This window comes from Amia ocellicauda, chromosome 12, assembly GCF_036373705.1.
Source record: "Amia ocellicauda isolate fAmiCal2 chromosome 12, fAmiCal2.hap1, whole genome shotgun sequence".
In the NCBI taxonomy this organism is placed as follows: Eukaryota; Metazoa; Chordata; class Actinopteri; order Amiiformes; family Amiidae; genus Amia; species Amia ocellicauda.
The window spans coordinates 16082144-16109294 of record NC_089861.1 but is presented as its reverse complement, the minus strand read 5'-3'; the positions used below and the strand labels follow the sequence as shown (position 1 = coordinate 16109294).

At 34.3% G+C, this 27151-nt stretch overlaps 1 protein-coding gene across 3 annotated transcripts in view; it reads left to right on the top strand.

Annotated features, from left to right (window-relative positions):
- Positions 1 to 27151, top strand: part of lrba (LPS-responsive vesicle trafficking, beach and anchor containing) — a 297666-nt gene that overhangs the window by 16944 nt on the left and 253571 nt on the right. For all 3 annotated transcript variants that reach the window (XM_066718460.1, XM_066718457.1, XM_066718458.1), the window contains exons 2-7: positions 17866 to 18097; positions 19054 to 19154; positions 19736 to 19831; positions 22135 to 22256; positions 25387 to 25513; positions 25797 to 25916. In XM_066718460.1, coding sequence (XP_066574557.1) covers positions 17866 to 18097; positions 19054 to 19154; positions 19736 to 19831; positions 22135 to 22256; positions 25387 to 25513; positions 25797 to 25916 — 798 coding nt within the window. The remainder of the gene's footprint in view (positions 1 to 17865; positions 18098 to 19053; positions 19155 to 19735; positions 19832 to 22134; positions 22257 to 25386; positions 25514 to 25796; positions 25917 to 27151) is intronic.

Genomic DNA, 27151 nt, shown 5'->3' with positions numbered 1-27151 from the left:
TTCATTTCTGGGACAACTTGTATATTGCAATTACTGTTTTTTTTTTTTTTTCTATTTAAAATTCTCCTTGAAATTGGAATTACTGTTTCACATTTGAACTATGAATCTCTCAATCTTCATATTTAAAGTGGAGTCTTGCATCTGGCTTATTGTTTTTTAATTGTGGGTGCTAAATAACACAACTGTAGATATAGGCTTGTGTCTTAAAGGTTTAGATTAAGCACACTTTTTTTTTCAGACTTCATAATAATGTAATTTGTTAATTCTATTTAGTGAAACATCTACCACATGTGAAATGAGGATTGGACTGACATTAATGTGATTCACAGGAAAAAGAAGATGCCACTAATATTTAACTGCAAACCTTGCTAAGATGTCATATCTCATTTGTAAACTGTAGATTACAAAACACAATGGAAAGTGTGCTTATCCTGAAACAAATGCATCCTAAAAAGCATAAACATGGGCACACAAAGTATTAGATTTCTGAAATGTTTTCTATTCTATTCTGTCCACACACTTTTTATTCTCAGTTGTGTGATGTTCAGCACACATCTTCATTTTATGAACTATATTTAATTACAGTAAGAGTAATACACCGGGAACTGTCAAGTCTTGTTTTTTTAATATATATCGGTATTTGGTTAGTTTTCTGCCACAAAGGCGAGGGGCTAGTTATTTAAACCTAGATAACTAGCCCCTCCCCCCTCCCCAAACAAAAACAAAATAAATCTGAGCTTTCCGTCTCTTCAATTGTTTTCTTATGTGGAGGAGGCAACCTCACAATTTATTGCTTTAGGCTTTGAGCTCTGGAGCCATGGTAACAACTGTACTGGGGATGCGGTAGTGTTTATTTGTAATAGTTGCCTTTATTACATCCACATCTCATACAGACAATTCTGTTTGCCTCACAGCAACTCTCCTTCCCTTGTTCCTTCAGCACATGCATTATCCCAACCTTCTTCTCATTGCTTAATTAATACACAAGCTTGTGGAAGCCAGAAGCAAATTGATATGGTACGATCAAAATGCAATTCATAAGGATACACAAACAGATTAATATGCTAAAATAATATATTGGTTACTGAATAATCAACAATATGAGTAGATCTGATGCCCGTTTGGCAAAATTCCAACACACCATTTGACCTTGTGGACGGCTTGTAGAAACAACAGGAAGGTTTTGTTTTGAATGTAACCATGTTTACCTCAACCCCTGAAAGTCAATGAGGCTTAAATATTATGTGAACCAAGTGTCTGTCTGCTACAGACTTCTCTAGACACAAAGAAAAACAGCTACATACGCCCTGTATAAGCCAAATTGATTGTTTTCAATAAAGTTCAATATAGTTGCTGATCAATACTGGAAATTATCACAATGTGAAAGATCTATTCATAACTTGTTAATGCTCTGAGTACTATAGTATGAGATTGCCACTCATCCAGCATTTGCTTTCAAGCGTAACACCAGTAAGATGTAACCTACTATTATCTAGCACAACAACATGATAAAAATGTCCCTAGAGCCCGTGTCGAGTGTACGCTCGAGGGGAAGACACAGGCTGAGCATGCAAAATCTAAACCAGTGACAAAGGAAGTGTTAAGGAATTATAAAACCCAAAAGGTTTTTTTGTTTTGTTTGTTTTCTATATTACATACTTGAGGAATTTTTTATCGAAGTAGTTTTTTCTGAGTAGCTCCACAAGAAGCATGTCTTTGGGATGTGGGAGGAACCCAGAAAAAAACCTGTGCTACCGTAGGGAGTACATGCCATCTCCATACAGGCACACAGACAAAGGCTGAAATTGAAGCTTGGTCCCAGTAGCTGTCAGGCAACAGTGCAAATTCTTAAGATTTTCATTCTTTTAAGTTTCCTCTTCACTGCTCTTCTACAGTGGATTGCATAAGTATTCACCCCCCGTGGACTTTTTCACATTGTTATATTACAATCTTGAATGAAAACTGATTTTAATTGTGGTTCTCTCCATTTGAAACCACATACGTAACACCTTAAGGTGCAAAATATTCTTAATATTAATATTGTAAAAATAAATGTGTTCATTGCATAATTATTCACCCCCTTGAGTCAATAGTACAAGGTCTCTTGCAAACTGAACCAGGTTTTCCTATATTTTGACTTCATCCGTTTTGCCCTCAATTTCCCCAGTCCCTGCCAATGAAATGCATCCCCATACCATTATTCTACCACCACCATGCTTTACCGTGGTATTCTCTGGGAGATGAGTAAAAAGTATTTAGGCCAAAAAGTTCAATTTTGGTCTCATCTGTCCACAGAACCTTTTGCCACATCTTTGCTGTGTCTTCCATATGCCTTATGGCAAAAACCTAATGGGATTTGATGCAGTGGATTTTCAGTAATGGCTTGCCATATAGCCCAGCTTTGTATTACCATTGGCTTCTTGGTGGCTTCTCTGACCACTGACCTCCTTGCCCGGGTTGCAAACTTTTGGTGGATGGCCTGGTTGTCATATTCTTTCAATTTTTTAAAAATAATGGTTTTAACTGTGTTTGGAGGATGTTCAAAGTTTGGGATATATTTTATATGCTTTTCCAGGACTTTTTCTTGGACTTTTTTTGAAAGCTCCTTGGTCTTCATGGTGTGGTTGTTTGGCAGTGCTCTGGGGCCTTCCAGAAACAGGTGTGTTTAATCTGAGATCTATTCAACTTCTGAATTGGCAATTGTCTGCACCACATCTTTAGCGTTGTAAATGTCTATGTCCATGTACGTGCACTGTTCAGGGAGTGGCTACTCCACACTGGCCACTCCACATGGGGACTTTATATCTTTCTACATTTATTTCAGTTATCTTACGTGGGAACATATCACTTCAATCAGATGGAATCTAAAAGTGTTATGATGTACAGGAGATGTTGGTTGGTCATTGCACCACTTGGGGGCGAAGGTGTAGAAGGAACATGGGCTCTGAAGGAAGGAGAGTGTGTGCCAGAAGATTCACTGTTCCCCCTCTCCAAAGACCGGAGTGGTCTTGAGGCAGTGTAAGAAGAGATGAGACTCTGGAGGTAGCTAACTGTACTCGTGTCAAGACAATGGTAGGCTGGAACCAGTCTTGAACTTGATACAAGCTGTGATCTGGGGCCAATTGAGAGAGCAGTTTAGTGGCGTAATATCTGTGAATTGAGGCAGAGAGAACAAGAGTGTGGTAGATTCTAGAGGAATAGAGAGAGGGAAGGGGCCCAGAGAGCTCAGAACTGATCCAGACCATGTCACTTGGTAGGTGTGTCCAGTGAGGAGGAGATTTCACTTTTTTATATTTGTCTTATGTTTTCCCCGTCACTGAAATTTGCATTGAAACCTAAATCAAACATTTGGTAGCTAACAGTACTACTGATATTACACAGATACATGGGGATAAGTTAAAACTAAATACAAATGTAAACAAACAAATTGTTTGCAAAAAAAATAACTTTTTATGAACAACACAGTTTTAGTACATTTAATTCCATAGATGAATGACCAACATTTGCTTCACAATAAATTTTAACAGCCATACCATTACCTGAATAATGTATAAGGTAGGTTGGCATGCCTTGTCCCCCCCCCCACAGAAAAAAAAAGTCAATTTTCCATGCAGGAAAATACACTACTAAAATTCCATCAGACAACACATTTTAATGATATTGTAGTCACATCCTCTAATGCTGCTGTGCTCTCATCCTATGTGTACTAGCAAATTGCACTGTATAAACAGGGAGTTATAAATACCATCACTTTTGTTTCATTTTATAACTGTGGTGTTTATTACTAGAGGAGAGAATACATTTTAATTTTCTTTCTAATTGTGGCATGACATTACTGCACATTAAAATAAAGGTCACTTTACCACCTAAATATAGAAATATTCCTCGAGGCTAAGTTAAAGATTCATTGGAGATAGACCTCTTAAAATTATTAGTTATTGGTTATTAGTTGTCATGAAACAAATATTATGAACTGCACCATAATGGCAATGTTTGACTGCTGTACTAACAAAATAAGTACTGTGTTTTGTAATACATGTTTTATTACTTTGTGCGCCATATTAAATTGTGTTTTTGTATTGGAGCAAAATATACTCCCTGTGTCATATGTTTTAATGTTTTAATTTGGTATAATCAACCGAGAGATTAAAATCACCTGCATTTGAAAGGTCACGAATGTGTGTTCCTATCTATTTAGTCTGCTGTTGATATTTGTGCATGTCTCTTCCCCTTGTTTTTGTTTTTGTTTTTGTTTTGCACAACATCCTTTAGACCAGAATACTCAAAGCTATGCCTAGCACTCTGTGTGGCCAGGAGCATGTTTGAGTTTAGTTTTGCATATGATGGCAGCAATTATTCTTATTAGTTTAATTCAGCCTTCTATATTGTATATTTAGTATGGTTTAAATGTTCCTGGAAGCCTTTGATAAAATGTATTTTGTTTCCGGCAAGAAAATTTGGTTTGCAAATGCAGAACAGAAGAAAAGACCCTTGATGATAATTTTAAAATGAATGAGACACTTAATACTTGAACCTGCAGTATACATTTGAGAAGGGGAAAAGCAAACTTGTCGGAAATTCTGAGGCTTTTGCTTTTTGATTACAAACCATCTCAATCGTATCTCATTACTGGGGCATACTTTAACTTCCTGACATGCAGTAACACCCTTCCTTCTCAGATTAGGCTCTTTGGGATCATTACAAAGCCAAGAATTGGGTTTATGCAGAACAAAGGTCATAATCGCTGTTTTCGCATTGTGGGTAGATATCTGAAATCAATGTAATGACAGATGTGTTTGAAATATATTGGTTAACAACAACTGGGTAGACTGATTCAGTTTCAAAGCTCATGCGTTATGGAAAATGTAAGATTTTATTATCTTTGTAATATTATGGGTAGGCTGGCTCTGCAGATTTACTTCTTTTATTGTGTGTTCCAATGTAATAAGTTATTGGTAGTACAGTACTTTTGTTATAATGTTGGACATGACCTTATTTGGGGTCAATTACAAATTGAATTGAAAATCTGTAAATTCCAGTTTAATTTTGGAATTAGAAGTACAATTGAAAAACATTGAATAGTTATGAAAAATAGTTAAAAAAAAAAGTCTTATTCTATATTAATCCATTTTAGTTCCAAACAATTCCACATATTATTGGGGAAAAAACGCATACATTTCACCCAGTTTTAATCAATTTAATTTAACTGAATTGAATAAATCTGTTGCATATATATATTCATTAAGTACTAAAGAAAGACTGTTACATTTGCAAAGCATTGTATTTTCCATTTTGAAATATTGCGAACATGGTCTTCCAGGTGAAACCTTAATAATGTGAAGTTAACACACCTGTACATGGACAAGGTAAACCTGGCATCACATTTGCAGTATTGTGTGTGTATTCACATCTGCAGTATTGTGTGTATACATGTAGCATTGTTGGTCTTTTTTCCCTTTTAGTATTTCTTGGATGTCATTTATAATAGAAGCATACAATAATACTACTGTATTATTAATTATGTTAATGGAAACAGATGCAATAAAAGGCAAAAGATGTGCATTGTTGTTGTTGTCGTTATTATCAGGCTTTTCAGCAATCCCATTTTTTCAAGGTGACTTGCCTGTTTTAACGATCAGTAATTTTCAACGTTCTACACATACACAATTTTACAAAGGTAACGAATTCTCTATGAAAATGCATCTACGCAATACAGTGAATAAAACTGAGGTATAAAATATTAGAATTTTCTACAGGTATAATATAAATGGATGTATCTTAGCAAGCATTGAAAGGTTGTGAGACAATATGCAGTTCTAACTCATTGCATCACTATATAGCCTACAAATCATAAGAATACAAGTTATTTTATTTAACTACTTTTTATTTAATTAAATGGAACTGAATATGCATGGCTTGAATGGGAATTTAACAGTTGAATTTAGGTGGAACTGGAATTGGATTGAAACAAGGAACTCACCCAGACTCCAAATGTGAGATACATTAGACTTAAATATTCAAGGACCTGCAAAACAGAGATCCTTATTGAACTTAAAGGTTTTATTGCTAAAATATTAAAATGCAAGTTCATTATTATATACAGTGTTAGATAAAAAAAAAAAAAAATATCCATGCCTTTGTCATTCATGGAATAATTTAATTTGATACATTTTGTTTAATTAGATTAATGATGTATATTACTATTATTTTTCACCCATCTTTTGATGGTGTGTTTGAACATCTATATAAATAAATAATTAGAATGGCAAACAGTCAATACCAACTGACAATGACCTGCACAAGACTAATACGTGATGAAAACACATTTCAATATCGCTTGAAAACTGTTGAAATGTTACTTTCACAGTAACTTTCCTGTGTTCAGAAGCTGGCTTAAATTGTGTCTTAGTTTTTAAACATCACAGACATCATAGTACTGGTATATGGTATTTCACAATATAGATTATTATGTGTTATTAGGAACAAGGATTATAGTGAAATCAATAGAGAGATTGATAGAAGAAAGGAAACCTTTTTTTTTTTTTTTTATGGAGATGAACCCTATATAAAAAGTTTTTACTGAACTTTAATTGCCAGCCCCTTTCACAACTAGACATTACAATTGTGTGTAAAACCAAACAATAGAAGTATACAAAATGGCCAAGAAAAGCACCAGTCTTAAAACAATTGAACATTTTAAATTAAATTATTACTTTAAGGCCTGGCTCCAAGGCTTGCAAGAAAGGACAATACTGAAGCACAGACAGAGAAAATAACATTCGGTGTTCTTGTGTATAACAGTTATGTCCTTTCTGATTAAAATGTACACCAAAGACCTTGTTGAAAGCTGTTTTTAATTTCCTGTCTTTGGAGATCGTTCTGAATTCAATTTACTTTCATTTACTGTAGTAGCCTACATCAGATGTGCTCCTTTAAAGTACATCAGCTTCCTTTTTGTCAATTTGATGAATACAGATTGAAAGAACAAAATAATTCTCCCATGGGAACCTTTGACCTGCACTATATAATAATTAGCTTTTTCAGCGGATGTTAATAGTTTGTCAATATGAAACTAGTGATAAATACACTAAACACCACTGCTGATACCAATGGATTTAAAGGTCAATTAAGGTACATTTTTGTTTTCATCTCATGAAACATGAAAGAGTGGATTAACAGTACAGAGATGGCATTTAGGGCCAGCCATTATGAGACTATGATACTTTATTTGCAAAAAGAAATGTTACGAAGAATGAGGATCTAAAATAGGTAGGCTACTGCATTTTTATTTATTATTTTTTAATTATGCAAAATATCAGATTTAAAACCTTCTGTCTTGTATGTTTCATTTGATAATTTAAATATTTACAGTTAACACTGAAGTTTTTCAGTAAACCGATGATAAGTAACACTCAAATTAGAAAGATTGGGGATAAGTGTTTTTGCTGTGTCTTTGTATTTAAGGACATCAGAATACACATGATACATTTATCTGCTTAATGTCAGGGGTTTTGGATCAGGGATACAACTATTATAAAAACACATTTTGTTAGTATTCATCCAAAGAGTATAAGACTTTCTTAATACATTTGGAATGCAGGGATATAAGGGAAGAATATACACATTAATCAATCTGGGTTGTCTTCAATGGAAATCAATCCTAAATAATCTCTTGACATAATGGTAAAACATTAGTCAATCATAATACTGCCTGTTGAGTTGGTATGTGGTGTGTGTATGTGTATACATATAATAATATTGTGGCACTGTGGGATGATAGTGCAAAGTGTAGGTTTATTCACAGACAGTGTGCTATGCTCGAAAACAGAAGTCCATACATAATATAAGACTAACACTAAATCCCAATCTGTTTTAACTTTTTGCTTATAGGAAAGGCATTGTCAGAATGCTGCTCATTAGAGACTTTTCCATTTGTTTACCCCCAGCAGACAATAGACATGTAACATCATAGGATGCAGTTACATTTTTCTTAATTGGGGGAAATTGCTACCACAGGCGGAATTAAGGGAAATGCTTTGTAAGCACACATAATTTATATCAGTTTCGTTTCTCACTGCTTTAACAATATGCTCTTTTACTTTCATGAACATGTATCAAGAAACATTAAATATAAGGTCAATATTTTCAGTGGCTGTCATGGAATTCTGCATCTAAATTTGAATCACAGGATCGTCGAATGCTAAAAGGTGTGAAAAATGCTAAATTACATAAAATAGCAAGTTTCATACAAATCTAAGTGTCTAAGTTATGCCCAGGGGCAAGTTGTTGTAATTTTAGATTTAAACCAACTAATCTTGGAACAATAAACCAAAGGAATATATTTGTGAAGTAGAAACAGGAAAAAAAGCTCTTTAAAAGTGTTTACTGTTATAACCGAATCTGTGGTCGAGAAAGCAATAAAGTGAGGTCACATATTGAGGATTATTTAGGGAGCCCATACCTTGCCGAGAAATAAAGTTTAACCTTAGTGACTCTGAGGACATTTGTTTTCTTGAATGGAGCAGGTAGCTGAATTCTGGCTAGTAAAGCTCATTTGTCAAGAATGAACTCCACTCTATAATTCCACATGAAACAATAGGTTTGCTTATTTTCTTGTGCGGTTAATAGATTAGCACATAACAGTACAGCTAGCTTTTCAAACCGAACAGAAACCATACCTTATTTATACAGTCTGTGTGTAGTACATTATTAATGTATAGCCTTCTCAGGGTGAACATTTAGTGTTGTCTTACTGTGAGGGATCTAATGACTACTAAAACAAAAGATCATGTTTAAAGGGGCCACTGTGACGGGCCCATTTGAAGAATGCTTTGTTGGAGGGTTGAAGTTCAAAAGCCAGCTCTCTTAAACTTCTTAGTATATTTTTCTGTGAAATTGAAAGCTATATTTCTTATAGAAAAGTTGGTTTGATGCTGACTAATTGCAGTGCAGTCTGTTGTATTATAACATTCCTGACATAATTGGCCTTGAAGAAGGTGGATGAAAAATGGAGGCATTAAACAGCCATTACAGCATACTGGAGGTAAATACTATACTGCTGGCAAGCCATACCTTGTTTCATCTTTGTCCATAAATACTTTTTTGAAACTTTATAAAATGGCTGTTGAATTACAGATGCACTTGTTGGTAATTACTTTTCTACTAAAAAGTGTAATTTTAGAACTAGTTACACATTTTTGTTCTTCAATTACTGGCTCTGAAACAAAACCAAAATAATAAGTCTTGTAACTTTTGGAGTACAATTACTTACCAGCATAAATTAAGATTATATTAATAGATGTTTGAAATGTAAAATGTGTAGTCTAATAGAATCAATACCCTGTTGCATGAGTTTTTATCAGTTTAAGCATATGTGGATTTGGAATGAGAGTGCTTAAAGGTTTTTAGGCTACTAAATGGATTCTGCTGCTGAGCTACAATTTGTCATACTCTTAGAAAGATACTACTTTTTTGTTGTATTCTATGGCAATTGTGTTTGATTATTATAGTATTTATAACAGGAGGGAGAACACACACTTGGGAGTACAAAGACAAAAATAATGTATTTATTGAAAAACAACGTTTCGGCACTGCCTTCATATTATTGTAGTATTATGTATGGTATTTTTTGTTTAATTAAGAATATATTTAATCTATAAGCATAGCATAATGGGTACCAATTCTTTGAGAAGTGGTCTCTAAATTTTGTACAGAGGTTATACAACACTGAATTTTATATTTTAGGTATATATATTTAATTAGCTAGGGTTACCAGTGGAATCTTTCTCCTTGGAAACTTGTCTCTGCATGGCAGTTAAGCCCTATGGATAGGGCCCTGCCTTTTCTTATGCTGCATTTAATTCCTCTCAGTGCAAGTTCATTTTGTTGTCTTATTAATTAATATTAATATGATTTAATGATTTACTTGTACTGGTGTGTTGAGCGTTAGCAGCTTTGGACATTTATTTAGTCATGCATCCCTTTATTATAATGTCAAATTCTGTATTACTTAAAATGTCTAAAACATTTTAATGTTTCAGTTTACTAGTAGGAACACATCATTTATCAAGAAAATAGGAGAAGAAGAAGAAAAAAAAAACGTAACCCTGTCTGCTTTCATAGATTGAGGTTGTTCTGTAAAAACGTGACTATAAGAAGAAACACTTCTTACACTGACAAATATTTTTGCCTTTTGGGAAAATCAATCCAAAATTCATTAATACTGCTGTTTTCATTTGTATATGGTAAGTATTTGTCCACTTTTGATTTACCGTCCACATCAAATCCTAAAATGGAATGTAATGGGAGGACTTCCAGATCCAATAACACTCTTGTGCTGTGATGAATATCCTTACTGCCATCAGAAAGTAATTTACTGTTTGAATAAAATGTGGATTCCTTTTGCATTGATCCGAGCTGTAGTAATTATTCTGTAGTCTGTTTTTCAGAAACATGGAAGGTTTTCACAGTTTTACTTGATTTATAAATATATAGTTATAAATAAAGATGGACTCTCTTCATGGCTTTCGAAGCATTGAATCAGATCCACCAGTCCCTTGCCATGGGTCACAGTCACAATCAGGGTGACTTGAGATTTTAATCTTTACACATCTGTAAGGTCCTTTAACACTACAGTGTTTAGTGAATTGTGCTTTATCTTTTCCACGAATCCTGCCACATAAAAAGGAGGTATTTTGAATAATATTCAGCAAAAGAATACCCCCACCATGTGCCCCATCATGTAGCCTAATACTTTACTCAGGTTGCAACGTGGTGTGTTATGTACAGGCATCTTTGTTGTATTGGTTCTGTCAGGTGGTCTTTAAAACTTAAATTTGTGCTTGGGCAATGTTTATCATTTTTAAACTGTTGCAAACGACTGGTCTGCTTATGGAAAATTATTTGCCCAGATCCTGCTGGCAAGAGCTATAATGTTGGGATTTTAAGTGAAGCTGATTTTGGCAGTAAACCTCCAATCATTTAATTGTATGCTTTGATCATGTAATTCACATTATTGGAAACCAATTCAGTTACCTTATTATAATTTAATACATCATCTTTACCAGTTGACCTGCTGTAGAAATTGCTCCAGCATCTGTACGTTTGTTCAGAAATGCACGTAGTTTGGGATTATCTAATATTAAAGAAACAAATGCCTCAGCATTTTCTTTCCCTTTACACTTTTACTGGTGAGTGCTGTCTCATAGCTTTCAGTCTCCATTTTTTATTTTATTTTATTTCATTTCTTTACTTTTTTTCTGATGATAAATGTTGGTCTATTGCCGACTTTTTCTTGTGATCCAAAGATAAATGAATAATTAATTACTGAAACAAGATTTAATATATATGTATATTCACTTAGTGGGGCAATTTTCAAATACCTATGTAGATTGGGCTGAAAAACAAAACTTAAAAAAGTTTAAAATTTTTAGAAACATTTTCATGTTTAGGACTTTAATTTGGCATTCAAATATTAGCACATCATTTGTTATCGATTTTTCTTATAAAGTTTACCAAGTCCCTATATAAAATCTCATAACCGACACTTATTACAAAATACAATTAAATCTGATGCTGCTGCATGAAAGTGTTACAAAATTTATTTCTGGAATGGTTCTTTTTATTCTCTATAATGTGCCGTATATTTTGTATATATAAAAACATTTATTTAATTTTTATTTTAGATGTTCTATCATAACTGACATCCATCAATCATTTTATGGTATAATTTTTTTTTTTTTGGAAAAACACCATTTTTGTTCTGTGCACAGACTTTAGATATATATAAAGTACTGTAGATACTGTAGAGCATTATATTTTAAATTTTCCTGTTATATTTTGCATAAGTGATATTTTTCATATGAATGTCAGTTATGAATGCCTGTTGTTGGCTATGACATCATGGTGTTGGTGATGACAATTAGTTTTTTTTAGATAGGTCTTGGAAATCAAACAACCATATGTTACAAGATTAAGGTAAATATCTCATTCCTATAATGCATAGAAATAAATACAACAATGTTTGCATAATAGTTTGATTTACATGAGGTTTATGAGCTGTAATTTTAAATATACTGCTGGTATGTCCAAGAACCTGCAGTTCATTAATCCTGAAATGAATTAAACTGCTGTTGAATGGGAGTCTTATATGTTTAGGGCAGAACCAAAGATGGAAAGGGAAGTCTAAGAGACCTCCCATACCAGCCTTCTGGTTATGCTATCAAATTGTTTCAGATCAACTGGGCAAAGGAAAAGACCATGTTGACCATTATCATTCAGTGGCAAATAATAAGACACAGTACCTCTTTTCAATGAAACATAATATATCAGATGTAAGGGTTCCATGATACGCATCTCCATCCTAACACACAACATACCATTGGCCTACAAGATCATCAGCTAGCTCTTCAATGGGTGTGATTGTCTGCTGCTGCTTCTCCATCTCTGTTCTCTATCTATCACTTCACTAACTGGTACTTCCTTTTACTTCTTTCTCTTTGGTTTGCTAAGTATGCACTATGTCTCTTTTTCTCTTCTCTCTGTACTTTCTACACTTCTCTACATTGCTAGCTTTACATTTCATGGCCTCTAAAATGAAAAAACAAAAAACAAAAAAAAAAAAAAGATTAATTTAATTACCTGTGTCTGTGGTGTTTATTGACACAAGGCCTTCATCTTTCACCTCATTCAGAAAACGGATGCTATGTTTTTACACAAAAATTCCTTAGGATTTTGGTTATGAGATTTTATGTGGAAAATGTTGGGACACACATTAAGGGTTTAATACAAATAAAATAAAACAAGTTTTATTTTTACAAGTTTCAGATTAATAACGTATTTTAAAGTATTTTCTAGAATTAGATGCAAAATCCTGCATTACTAAGGTTTAAATATGTAAAATGAACCTCTGAAGATCTAAATTCTAGTTTTGGGATGGGTCAGTTATGTGGTATAAAACTTAAAAAGGTAAAATATAAATAAACATATGATGAATGTTTTACTGTGCAGAATAGAGTAAAAACTTATGTTTACAAAAATATGTAAAATATCCTTAATATGTACTGTGAAATGAGACATTAGGACAGCAATCTACATAGTTATTTGAAAATTGCTTATTGTGTACAAAACAGTAGGAATGCTGCTCTTTCCATGAAATTGACTAGGTGAATCGAGATGAAAGCAGTGATTCCTTATTGATGGAACCTGTTAAATCCCTTCAATCAGTGTAGCTGAATGGGTGGAGACAGGTTAAAGAAGGATTTATAAGCTTTGACACAGTTGAGACATGTATTGTTTATATGTGACATTCAGAGGGTAAATGGGCACTAAAGATGTAAGTGCCTTTGAACAGGGTATAGTAGTGTGTAGGGTATTGAGTGTGTCAAGAACTGCAGTGCCACTGAGTTTTTCATGCTCAACACCACCCAAAGGACATCCGGCCAATGGTAGGCCAGTGGTTTAAAATGATGAAAGGGGCCAAAGGAGGCTGACACAAATTGTGCAGAGCAACAGATGGTCTACAGTTAGTCAACTGACAGTCCTGTACAACAGTGGGGAACTGAGAAACTCCTAAAACTCATCATACCTTGACACGAATAGGGTGTGGGTGCGACCTAACAGAGTTACAGCAAATCACAAGAAACTGCAGATGCAGTGAGCTAAGGAAAGAAAACGCTCTACACTGAAGGATTCGAAAAACATTGCCTGGTCTGATGAATGCCAGTTCCAATGGCTAGGATTGTCCAGAAATGATTCCACGAACATGACAGTGAATTCAGCTCAGCCTGCTCAGTCACCAGATCTCAGTCAAGTTGAGCATCTGTGCGATGAGGTGGAAGAGCTATTTGGAGTAGAGATCCACTACCAGCCAACTTGACACAACTGTAGGAAGCATTGGAGTCAACGTGGGCCAGCATCCATGTGGAATGCTTTCAACACCTTGTAGAATCCATGCCCCAATGAATTGAGACTATTAAGGGGGTGCAACTCAATATTACGAAGGTGTTTTGTACATTATGTTTATGCATTTATGTATGTGTGTGTGTGTGTGTGTGTGTATATATATATATATATATATATATATATATATATATATATATATATATATATATATATATATATATATATATATATATATATATATATATATGTTTCAGTAATTAATGGGAATAATTGTTATGGGATGTTATTACAAAAGAGTAAAAAATAAATTAAACGGGAGTATCATGTGTTATTCTAATATGGCCATTACTAATTATGAGAAAAATAGTCATCACATGGTTTCAACTGCAGTCTAACCCTCAAGTGATTTCAGGAGGTTGTCTAAGTGTGACGGATTTGTGATTCGCAAAAGTTGTCACAATCATAAATCACCAGATCCCTCAGCTTGCAGCCGCACACATCCATTAGAGAATAGGATTGTAATCACATTGTAGAAATGCAAATTTCCAAAAGGTGCGCTCTTTTCTAGAGCCAGTGATTTATTAGCTTTCACAGCAGGTGTTTGAAGGGGCAGGGGCTCTAATAGATATGTGGGGAAAAACTCATTTTCAGCAGGCACATCATTCACATGGTTTTATTTCATTGTATTTTTTTATGTTGTCAGTGTATGACCTGGTCATTTGTTTTCCACTTCATGTGTTAATTCCTCAAACAAATGAAAAAATGTCTTAAGAATGTAAAGGTGGAGAATTTAAAGAATTGTGAAAGCATACTTGGTGCTAATCTGTGTGTTTTGTCAAGTACAGTTTAGCCATGTCATTAACTTCTAGGGGGGTACAATAGCTATAATCATTACTTTTATATCTCCTTGTAAGCTTGTGTTTTGAGGTAAATTGATTTTATTCCTCCGTCTTTCATTTTAATGAGAACATTTGTCATCACATGGGAAAATAATTATTTATGTTCTAGGCAGTGATCAAATTGATCAAACTCCTTCATTTATGCAGTTTCTACATGTCAATTTTCTGCCTATCTAGACGTGATTTTCAGTATCAGTATTGTTTTCTTTGATTTAGTTTTTCTAAGCTAAATAAATAATAACCATATGAATACCTTGTAAAACCATACATTTTGCCTACACTTTACCACTTTATATGTAGCCTAATATATATATAATATAATTTTTTGTTTTAATATAAATGTAAGACATTGCTTACAAGAATATGGATACAATCTGATTTTGATGATGCTGTTTGCCAGTCTTACTTGTCATTTGCATAAGATGATGCATTCTCTGTAAACTGCAATTTAATATTTATAACTGTTACCCCAGGATTAAGAAAGGAGGTCACTTTAAATGCAAATTAAAGCAGTTGTGAATAGTATGAATTCTAAATAAAATTAGACCAAATTCATTATTATTATTGTTATAACAGTTCACCATGAATCATGAATTACAGGAGTTACATTTCATAGTCTTCGTAATTTCAGGCTCCACGTTTCTCAAAAGACCACCCCCCTATTAAGATCTCCAGTCCAAAGGATCCTATTTATCAGCCCTGTTTCACCTTAGTACTACTGCCTTGGTGATCATTTTCCAAAAGATAAACTATTATGAAATGAGGAAAACTGAAGGTGATTTAAGTGTTTTGTGTGAAATCAGCATCAATGCAGTGCATTGACTCAACAGCATGCTATACTATATAATTCCTTCTATATTTTTTCAGATGTGTTTTCATATATGAAAAGGAAGATTTTTGGCCTCAATGCTCATTTAGGTCAGCAGTCTGAGATAGCTCAAGGCCAGTGAGTTGGGGATTGTCCAAGTCTGCTGATCTCTGTAGCATTTGACTCACATTTTGTAAGCTGCAGTACATTGTTGGGTATTGATGGTTTAAGAAGTTTCCCTAAATACAATAATGTAAAAAGTATGCTGGAAGCTAAAATATATATAATATATACCGTTTTTTTTCAAACTACAGAATAACAGTGTAACAGGCTATAAGGATATTGTTGTGCTGCTGCTGAATGAAGGCCTCCCAAAGATTTTTCCCTCACTAGTTTAGATCTACAGCATCTGTTTTATAGATCGTAGCTAAGCATCTGATCTCATCCTGTCATACCATCTTCATTTTGGCTTTCTTGGTAATTTTCGTTTCTTTCATTATCCTAATATTAATATATATTTTTTCTTCCTGATATCACAAGTTTTGGATATTCACCATGTTTTCATAGAAGACTAAAACAAAACAAAGAAACATAGTAAATATGATATCAATATACATAATGTTCATGAGGAAAAAAGGCCTCCTCACTCAGATTTGTCATGTTCAACCAAAACTCAATTTGAGCACCACAATGTCCAAATGCTTTATTTAGCTGATGCAGAAAGCTTACTGGCATGACCCCTGATTTATTGATTTGCAAAATCATCTAAACACAGAAACTGACATTTCCATATTGGGTTTAATATGCATGTATAGTGTCCTCAGCAATGGAAATTTAAGTTCAACCCATGTTGTCAGTGCAAACAATCTAATCACAAAGGCCTTAGTATGGAGCCTTGTGGAATACCTGAGGACACCACCGCAGTATCATACCTAAATCTATCCAGTGAGACAAATTACAAATTAATTTCTCTCAGAAAAAGAAGAACTACCAAATCAGCTTTTTAACCAAGCAAAGAGGGTTTTATTCAAGGTGTCAAAAGCAGCACTATGATTGAAAAGAACAAAAACAGATAGAGCACTTGTGCACAAAAAAAATGATAGAGAGGAAAGTAGCAGAAAAGTAAGCATGATCAGCCTACCTCAAATTACAGAAAATGAGTGTCTTTTAGAGTAGTATAGGAGAAAAGAAGGCCCAGACTGATTACAAGACTACATCAGAAGTTGAATATGAGACCAAATGGCTACTAATGTTAAATAAGATGAAACCATTGTTGAGAGTTGGAGCGTTGTGGAATCCAGACTTTATTACAAATTCTGCTGCCATTTTTGAATGTTGGGAATCAATGCACTTATTAAAATCACCTACATTAGAATCATGTTCAATGTAATCAATTTCAGTTAAACAAAGGATATCAAGTTTACTGTCAGTAATAAATGTGATTACTAACAGAACCAAATTATTGGTTACATATTACATATTAGTGAAATACTGTAAAGACATTGCTTAACATACAATAAGTAAAATGTAGTAAACGCTTCATTCACAATTTTCTCTTATGTCACAGCCTTATGTGGTTTCTTCACTGCACCATCACAAGGAGTAACAGGGACTCTGGACAGGCTTTTTTATTCAGCACCTTTAGCTTGTGGATCACAATCAAAATAAATAAATAATGTTCTCGTCACGGAGGAGTCTTCAAACTCCCAGGGAGAGTTCAGAAAAAATAAATGAACACAAGAAACTTAACAAAACTGGCATGAGACATCTCTGTCATGCTCCAATGCATAACACTGTCTGAGGTGTTGTGGGAGCTCCTCAACAGGGAAACAACAGGGAGGTTAAATAAGGTGAGGCACAGCTGTGGTGAGAGCACTGATTGCCACCTGAATCAGCGTCCCACCTGCATCTGAATACCTGGAGCAAAGCACCTGAATGAGATGCAGCTGCCAAAGCTGATGAGAAGCAACCCACCCCCCACCAATAGCTGTGCCTTGACAGGGCTGACCTGTCACAATTGTATTTTAAAGCATATAATCAAATCTAAATTGTGAAAACCCAAATTGGAAAATGGTATTGGTACAACAAGTAAGCTGCAAATAAGTGATGTATGGTAGAATGACAAGGGTAATCAAATTAAATTATAGTTTTACAGCTGGTTTCACAGACTTCAGTTAGCATTATTAACTATTAACAAATAGCTGTGATATGTACAGTTACGCTCTCCTAACCCAGTTCTGTGTTTGTATTTTCTAGCTTGTAGGTGGCCAGTTTGACCTTGAGATGAATTTCATCATTCAAGAGGTGGACAGTATCTCTTGCATGGTGGAGCTTCTGGATAAATGTGATCAGACCTGCCAGGCTGAAGTATGGAGCATCTTTACTGCCATTCTAAAGAAGAGCATTCGCAACCTGCAGGCCTGCACTGAAATAGGTCTCATAGAGCAGGTGCTGATGAGGATTGATAAAACTGACAGTATGATAGCAGGTAAGTCTCCATCTGTAATTGCAGGTTTGAAGCGAAATAAATGTTTTCTTATTATGATCATGTTTCTCCTCGTAATCATCACACCATGACATTGCCACTAATACAATGGTGTGTAATGTGTATACTTTGCCATTTTTATTTTTAAAAGAGAGGAAATTAGCTTATAGGAGCCAAATTTGTGATTAAAATAAAAGAGGGAAAACCTAAATCAAAGGAGGATCTTTCCTGGCTGATTTAAAAAGGCCTACACATGACTTGACCACCTCCAACATGAAGCCCAAGTAAAAATAATTTGTGGTTGCATCAGCCCAAAACTGACTTGCAACCAGGAAATTAAGACTTACAGGTTTAACCTATATTCTCATTTAATTGTTAGTAGGGTTAGTTTAGTTAATTTCAGGAACCACTTCACTGACAGTAAAGTCCCTATTTTTTATTGGAAAAGCACAATATTATAACTTTCTTGTGACTTGACAGTTCTCAATTACAAAAAATGGAACAAAGTTGTTTCCTTTTTCACTTCACTCTTCACTTAGCATTGTATGTGCAGCTGATATGTGAAAGTAAGTTTTCCGGAATAACTAAAGTAAATGTATATTTGTTTCTAATTCTACCAGTTAAATGGAGCTTGCATAAAAAAACATTAAAAATAGAGCTTCTGTTGCTTAAATCTGTTGCTGTTTGAATTGGTGAGATGTGTTGCAATACCAATTATGTGAAGGAAAGCAAGCTTGAATGAGATGGAAAAAAACAGTAATCATTTAAGCAAAAGATGATATAAACAGGTGGCATGACCAGTGTTTTATTTTTATTTTCCTAAAAACGTATTGGTTCCAACTTTATTTCTATCCCAATAGAGAAGCTCGCTTTGAATAATTGTTGGTGCATCAGTTGCTGGATAGGTTTCTGTATAATAATGCTGTTAAATCATAACTTGTATGTTTTTTGTTTTACAGACTTGCTTGTTGACATGCTGGGAGTATTGGCCAGCTACAGTGTAACAGTCAAGGAGCTGAAGCTCTTCTTTAGCAAGCTTCAAGGAGAGAAAGGACAATGGGTACTTTTGTATTTTATTTATTTTTTACTTAAATACTACATAAGTTTTTATAATGATTGATTTATATTTCTACTTGTACAGTATCTTGTTTTCTGCATTATTTTTTAAACTTCTTACAAAGAAGTTTTGGGGAACAGAGGGAATACAGGATGATGCTTATATTATCAAGAATTATCTACCATTTAATTCAGCACATTGAATTGAATTGTAAATTAATTGGTCACAGTTTTTTTTTGTTAATATCAATTCATGTTTTAAAATGAAAATGCTGTCAAATTAATGTCTGTGTGTATGTGTCTTGTGTAAAATACTGTAATGAAAAAGTCAGGATTATTTTTTGTTTTGCTTTCTTACTTTGAGACAGTGAGTAAATGAAATGTAGGCACTTCAGTTTGATTAACATATTGGTATCAGAGATGTTTTCAGCATTTCATGGGGGATAAGTATTTAAACAAAGTAAGGGTTTCACAAGCCAGATCAGTGAATTACGGTACGTCATACTTTATCCAAACAATACCCAGCAAGGACAATTCTGCTTTTTAAAGATCCTAATGTTTGTGCTGTTTATATTTCTTCTTCAGCCTCCACATGCTGTGAAACTACTGTCAGTTCTAAAGTATATGCCTCAGAAAAATGGTCTGGATTCCTTCTTCAGCTTTCCAGGAAAAAGTGCAGCAGTAAGTATGTGTTTGTGGAAAACATGTTTTTTCCCCAGTGTTTTGATCTCTTAAGGTTGTGAACAGTGAACAAAAGGCATCCTTTTAGGCTACAAGATTATTGTTTACTGCCTACTACTTCATCTAAATACTTTTTCTAGATCCCAATGAATGGCTCCAACAGTACTTGGTAGAATATGGTATATCGATCATTCTCATTCTCTATTAATACAAAATAATTGCTTCTATTATAAATGTCTCTAAGACATTTCTTGTGAGGCCTTCCTTCCAAAAAAACGTTTTAATCTTAACTAAGGTTACAAAAAAAAAAGTTCAGTTAAATAGGTCTTGTTTATGTCCCCTTTTTAAGCAATGTTTATCTCCTAATAACAATACCACTGTATTGGATGAGAAGTGTTTCTGTTTATTCTACTTAAAAGGGGAATCGTGTTTTACCCCTTTCACTTTTTTTTATATGGAACTTGTTTCCAGTGTTAATTACAGGCACTATTAATACTTTAGCTTGAAAGGTAGCTTCTTAGAAATTTAATTGTACCTTCTCAATACATATAATTGATTGGCTATTGACAGAATTCATTTAGCATTTGTGGTGGACAAGGTTACAGTAATTCTTAGGAAATCAAAATTAGTCCAGTTGCTTCTCCTAACCATTGTTTTTAACATTTAAACCTGGAGCTCTTCCACTGCTGTAAAGAAGATAATTGGGAAAAGGGAGGGACCTTTTTGTCATACTCTTGCCTTTGCATTACTAGCACTTTTATTAGCACGTTTATTTTGATTTCCCTTAGCTCTTAACTTTGACTTAACATATTGTCTACGAAGTAAGACCTTATGTATTGTTTACTGTATATCTCGTATACACTAAATCAATTCTAAATTTGTAAAATGTATTATACCTTGAACTGCACTGTATTACAGTGTATTATTGCACTTTGTATTGCTCTTATATTTTGTAAGTCACCCTGGACAAGGGCATCTGGTAGGAAATAAAAAACATTAACATTCTTAACATTACTTCCCTTGTTTTAAATTCTACGCTTTTGATAATATAACCTAGCATTTTGTTTCTATTGTTTGGATGGTGAAAAACTCCTAGGTCTTACTCATGCGTTACTTCTAGTTCTATTCCTCCCGTGGTGTAATAATAGTGGACATTTTTATTACCTGCATGTAATACCTTGCACCTGCCAGGTGTCAGCCCACCACTGAATATTATCTAAGTCTCTTTGAATATGCTAAATCACATATGTGGGACAAGTCTCCTGGCTCAAATATGCTACCTATTTTGTTGTCTTTTACAATCTTAGAACTTTTGCTAAATAGGGCCTATATTATATAAAGTGTAACATTAGTATTAGTTTGTTCTGTACAACACAATAGTTATTTTTTTCTGTACAAGGAATGAAAGGGAAAAAAATGAAACTACAAATAGTCTATCCTTTGTTTTTGTTTTTTTCGTGGCTGCTTTACAGCCACAGGAGCTGTACCAGCTGTTTTGTTTCCAGAGCCACTGTGCCATAGTGTCACCTCTTTCTAAGTGAACCTGGGTTTGAGTTGGGAATACTCATTACCATGTTGAAACAGATTTCTGGTTCAGGAGGCTGCACAGTAGATATCCTGTGGTCTTTCAGGCAGTTCCAAAAATACCCTTATTCACATTGTGGATTTGCACAGCAGGATTGCTTTTATTTGTCAGACACTCTTACAAGCTTAGAAGCAATCATGCTGCTCGTGTGGCAAAGCTAGTAAATCTGTACCAGTCAGAAGATTTGATAATATTTGATCATATATTTAGCATATTGAATGACTATTATTATTAATGATTTACATTTTCTTGACCATAAATATAGTAAGAAAAATAGACATGCGTTTTGGACACTGGAAAAAAAAAAATCAATGGGGCTTGTTTGAATAGTGTAATTTCTTGTGGGGGGCTTCAATATTTTAGTAGCTCTGAATAGTATTTCTTCATTTATAGTTCAACAATTTAAGTTATTAACTATACAGGAATACCAGGATGTGCAAAAAGGAAGGAGGTGCATTTAGCATTTCAACTTTGCCAGTTTGAATAGGTCTTGTTTAACCACGTATATATACAATATAGTTGTAGGGATTACCTTGTTATCATTGTTCTTGCCAGAATTATTTTCTGAATTGTGTTATGTCCATTATACCAGTGATGACAGGGTAACATTTCTTTTTTCCAGAAGACTAAATATTGTAACTAATTTGCCTTTGCATTGATAATATGGATGGGAGTAGTTTGTGCACCTCAGATTGTTTCTGACACTTGTTTCTTACAGGCTATCGCTCTGCCTCCCATTGCAAAGTGGCCCTACCAGAATGGCTTTACCTTCCACACCTGGCTGCGGATGGATCCAATCAACAACATCAATGTTGATAAGGATAAACCTTACTTGTACTGGTAAGTCACATGGGATAACTTACAGGAAAGCAAGACATTATTTCCTTTAGGAAACACTGGGAAGAATTTGCATACAATGACTGCAGAAAATGTGTTAGCATTTTGAAATTGTACCATGTAGAACTATTGTTATTTAGGCTAGATTAATAAGGATTTCCCTTTGGCGTTTCCTTGCTCTCCTCTAAATTTAACCAAACCCAGCGTACAGTATGTCATAGAGTGATATTCATGGCTCTGACAGCTCAGTCTATAACAATTTGCATACCCAGATATCATTAATTATATTGTACTCTGTTAAAACTTTTATGTATGTCACCTTAAATAAATTCATTATTTTAACAACAAATGCATCTCTTGAGCCCTCTCAGATATGTTAATAAAATACTTAAAAATACCCATTCACACAGCACATAATTCTATGATCTATGATGGTATAATATCAAAAACCCGTCACAAAACCAAAAGGATCATGTGAGTACAACTTGGAAACCTGTTTGTCAACAGATTGTTCTCACTATTGGTAACCAAACTAAATCTACATTTTGCTGAATTTGTTTAGTTTCTACTTTCAATTTAATAGTTTGCATAATTCTAAAAATGACAAATGTGTGCAGTGTTTTTAACTCATCAAGTGATAATGCATGTTTGGCCCAAGAACTACAGAGAATCGTGAATCAGCCAATGAAAAAACATGGGTCAATCCCAAATACTCGAGTAAATGAACAAATTATGAAAACATGGGAAAAACACTACCATTTCCACATATAAATCCGCATTTCAGCTGCAAATGCTACTGAGATAATCATATATATACTTAAATTGGCCGCATTATAAAAGTGCAAGATAACTGGTCAGTTTGTGGGTTTCAAGGTAAAGTAAGTTGATGATGGACGTTTCATGGTTAGCAATGTTGTATTTCAGGTCAATGGCAATGCGTAATGGTGTTTTAATTTTTTTCCCCCTATTATCATTATGCTCTCTGTATATTTGTGGGTCTGTTGTACACTGTTCAGTACTGTACATCGTGTTGTAATCCTAACTTTATGAAATACTTAAATTCACGGCTTGCAAAAACAGCACCGGAGCTATATGTAGAGCTAATTTACATATTAATTTACACCTTTGCCCTTAATTTGCATGACGTGGGGTTAAGCAGCAGCTCGTCCCATGTACAATAAACTAATACCATGTAAATAAGAGAGGGAGAGGGTCATTTCATCTTTGACTCAAGCATATTGTCTCGAATAAGGTTAAACACACATGTAGATGATATACTACCGGTCAAAAGTTTTAGAACACCTCCAGATTTTATTTAAATTTTCGCAGTTTAATGTCTCGGTGTACTCTGAAATTAAAGTATAGAACAAATAAACAATTGTAGATGAAAAAGAAATGGGATCATGATGTTTAACAAGATTGAACCCCTTAAGCTGACAACCCCCTCTGGTACCCTTAAAAGGGCACCAAATCTGTGTGCTTCTCTTTAATCCCATGTGTGCTCTTCACTGCTGTTATTTGCCAAGTGTTTGGTATCCCATGAAAGCTGAGACTCTCAGCTTTCTAGTGATGTGAAGCATTTTCTGATGTGAAAATGGAGGGGTGAGGGGATACTTGGTCTGAGTAGGAATACAAAATCTCAGAAAATATTGACAATTATGATATATTCTGTAACCAGACAGTCTACTGATCAAAACAAGACAATACATGTTTTGGTAAAAGCAACACACACCTGTAGAGAGCTCAAAATGTCAAGATGGAATACTCTGTACTAATACACAACGATTTTACATAATTGGATCTGAGCTTCTATGTATTTGATACAACATCAAATAATATATACCGAATTAATTGTTAGGTTGTTCTGAACAAAACAAGCCTATTTGCAAAATCTGATCTGTGACTATCTGAATGAGACACCCCCCCGAGCAGACTGCACGTTAACCCCCCGTGCTCTGAATGTCGGCGGGCGACACGCAAACTGTAAATCGGATGTGTTTGAGAATAAAACGCGCTGGTAGCCAAGAGAATAAGCTTTTAAACAATGTGTGTATTGTAGGAATACAGTGTTACTCCTATGCACAGGAGATGCTCGTAACACTGCCAGATAATGCTTAAGAGGGTGTAGTAACACAGTATATAACTCTGAAATGTACATTATGTTTAACCCTCTGGCAGTTTACCACTTCCCTTTGTACCAATTCAGGTTATTCACTAGACTTGAACTGCTTACATTTCTATAAAAACTGGAAAAATGGGGGTGTTCGAAAACTTTTGACCAGTAGTGTATGTGGATGTGGATCATATTTTAGAGCAATATCCCCACTATATTAATGTTATCATAACTCTTTATTAGTGATGCATTAATCCTTATTACATCTTTCTTCATTTAAAGCTAGCTAAATGTCTCGATTTATTTCATTTATTAATATTGTTAATTGTATATTTGTTCATATCATATCAGTTTGTTGCTTTAGCTTTCAATACCTTATATATTCATTACAAAATAGGCAACACAGTAGGATCAAAGATAACTGTACTTGAGAAAATAACTTTGAAAACTGTAGAGGTATTGTAGATTAAGAGATCAATATGTTTTGTCGTGTTAACAGGATACTCTCCCTTACATTTGCTATGCAGTAATATGGCATACTGAATTTCAATCCATGCTGACTGTAAAATGTTATACATTGTTAACTCTGTTGCTGTATCGGCAATTCAAAGTGCTGCTTCAGTGCCTATTTGGAGGTGCAGAAATGTCCCTAGGTGCTTATGAGGCATGCACCACAGTATACAGATTAAAGCACACTGATTGTGGATCATATTATTTTCTTCTCTTGTATTCTGTTCTCTGTCTGTTTTCAGATTATAATGAATTCATATCAATATCCAGTTTATGCATGGTGGGAAGTGTATAGTTGTATGAAAATTCTAACCATTCATCTTCATTGTGAAATAGAAATTCTCTCCCATAGTCTGGTTCTGTGCGTTACACTGTTTATTATATTTTTGTAGAGATGGCAGGATTTCCCCATTTTTAAAGTAGATGCATACTAATTCTCAGATTTGCTTTTCAGGATATTTTGATACCTTGAGCTGAAACTGCTTTTTGTTTTGTTCTGTTTTTTTGTAGTTTTCGCACAAATAAAGGGTTGGGATACTCTGCACATTTTGTTGGAGGTTGCTTGATCATAACCTCATTAAAATCAAAAGCAAAGGGATTCCAGCACTGTGTGAAGTACGATTTCAAACCACAGAAGGTATGTGGTGTGTGTATGTATATATGTGTGTGTGTGTGTGTGTGTGTGTGTGTGTATGTGAATCAATTTGAGAAGTGTTAAATATTAAGGAGTCAATGTTTGTCCCTGTATCAACTAACGGTTCCTAGTTCTACTTGTGCATTAACAGTTTTCCTTAAGTTGTAATAAGTAATGGCCCTATAGAGACATACTTTAATCACAAGAAAAGACTGATCTTGGACCTACTGTTGAGAGTGATATGTGAATGTGCTGTTTGAAATAATGGATTCATTTTGTATTTCAGTGGTACATGGTGACAATAGTGCATATCTACAATCGCTGGAAAAACAGTGAGATCAGTTGCTATGTCAATGGGGAACTTGCATCATATGGAGAAATCACTTGGCTGGTCAATACTAGTGATGTAAGTGATATTTTGCTGTAATATACAGGAAAAAAAAGATTGAGCTATTGATAACCATGCATGCATTCAAATGTGTGTCCTAGGTAATACATACTTTGTCACATACTATCATTGCAACATGTTTGTTAGGAATTAAGGGAGACTTTTTTTTCTGTTCTTTTTTCACTATTTCTCAGTCTTCCAGCACCAAGATGCAGATATAGCCTCTGCATCAAGCTACCTGTACAGCATTTATGCATTTAAGCTAATTGTACAGCAATTAACAATCACCACATTGCATTTAGCTTCATCTAAATTTCTCAGTCTATATGCATATATTATACTGTCAGAAAATCATTGCTGTACAATATGTAACCCTGACATTATATGCATGTTATATAAAGCGAAATACATGTCACATTTGTATGAAAGAAAATATCTATTACATTTTACTTTTAAATTTTATTCTACTCAGTCAATTTCTCCTGTGGAAAAAATGACCATATGAAGAAACACTTTATTCAGTACAAAAATGGTAAAAAGTTAAAAAATATCTTTCTTTTGTGACAATTGAGAAATAATTAATCAACAAAATGCTTAGTTTTCCAAATATAAACTATATACTCATCCAGAACCCTTGTGAGAGTATTGGCTCACATCAGGGTTCTGGATGAGTGTATAGTTTGTGTAGAGGACTGCAAAACGTTGTGTGCAACTAGTAATATACTCTGCTTCACAAGTTGGCAGATTTAGCTTTTTTGTTTATTTACTGTGACAGGATCAAGACTATTGTAGCATTTGTATGGCTAATAAACCACTTTGTTGATCTGCTTTGGTGAATATCAGTTCACATATGAATAATACAGTTTTGTTTAGGGTTGATTCATTTTGTAAATTGTCATGTTTATACATTTGAATGATTAATCTTTTAAATAACTTGAATGCTTTGTGGCAAATGTCACACAGTATGCTACAGTTTGATAATTGATGATACATTTATAAAATCATGTAGCCAGTGTAAAACCATATTTTATGAAAACGTGGAAACTAAATGAAGCTGAAGCTAAAAACAGGAATTCTTACACAGCCCTTACTCAATATCTCTATAGAAACCACATTTTGTTAAGTTGGTGAAAGGCAGTTTCATTGACAGGAAAGATACATATGCTGCATTTGAGAGGGAAACTACATGTAAGGCAGCAATCATGATGTTCCCAGCTGATTGCTCAATTCATTATCACTAAGAACCATCTCAA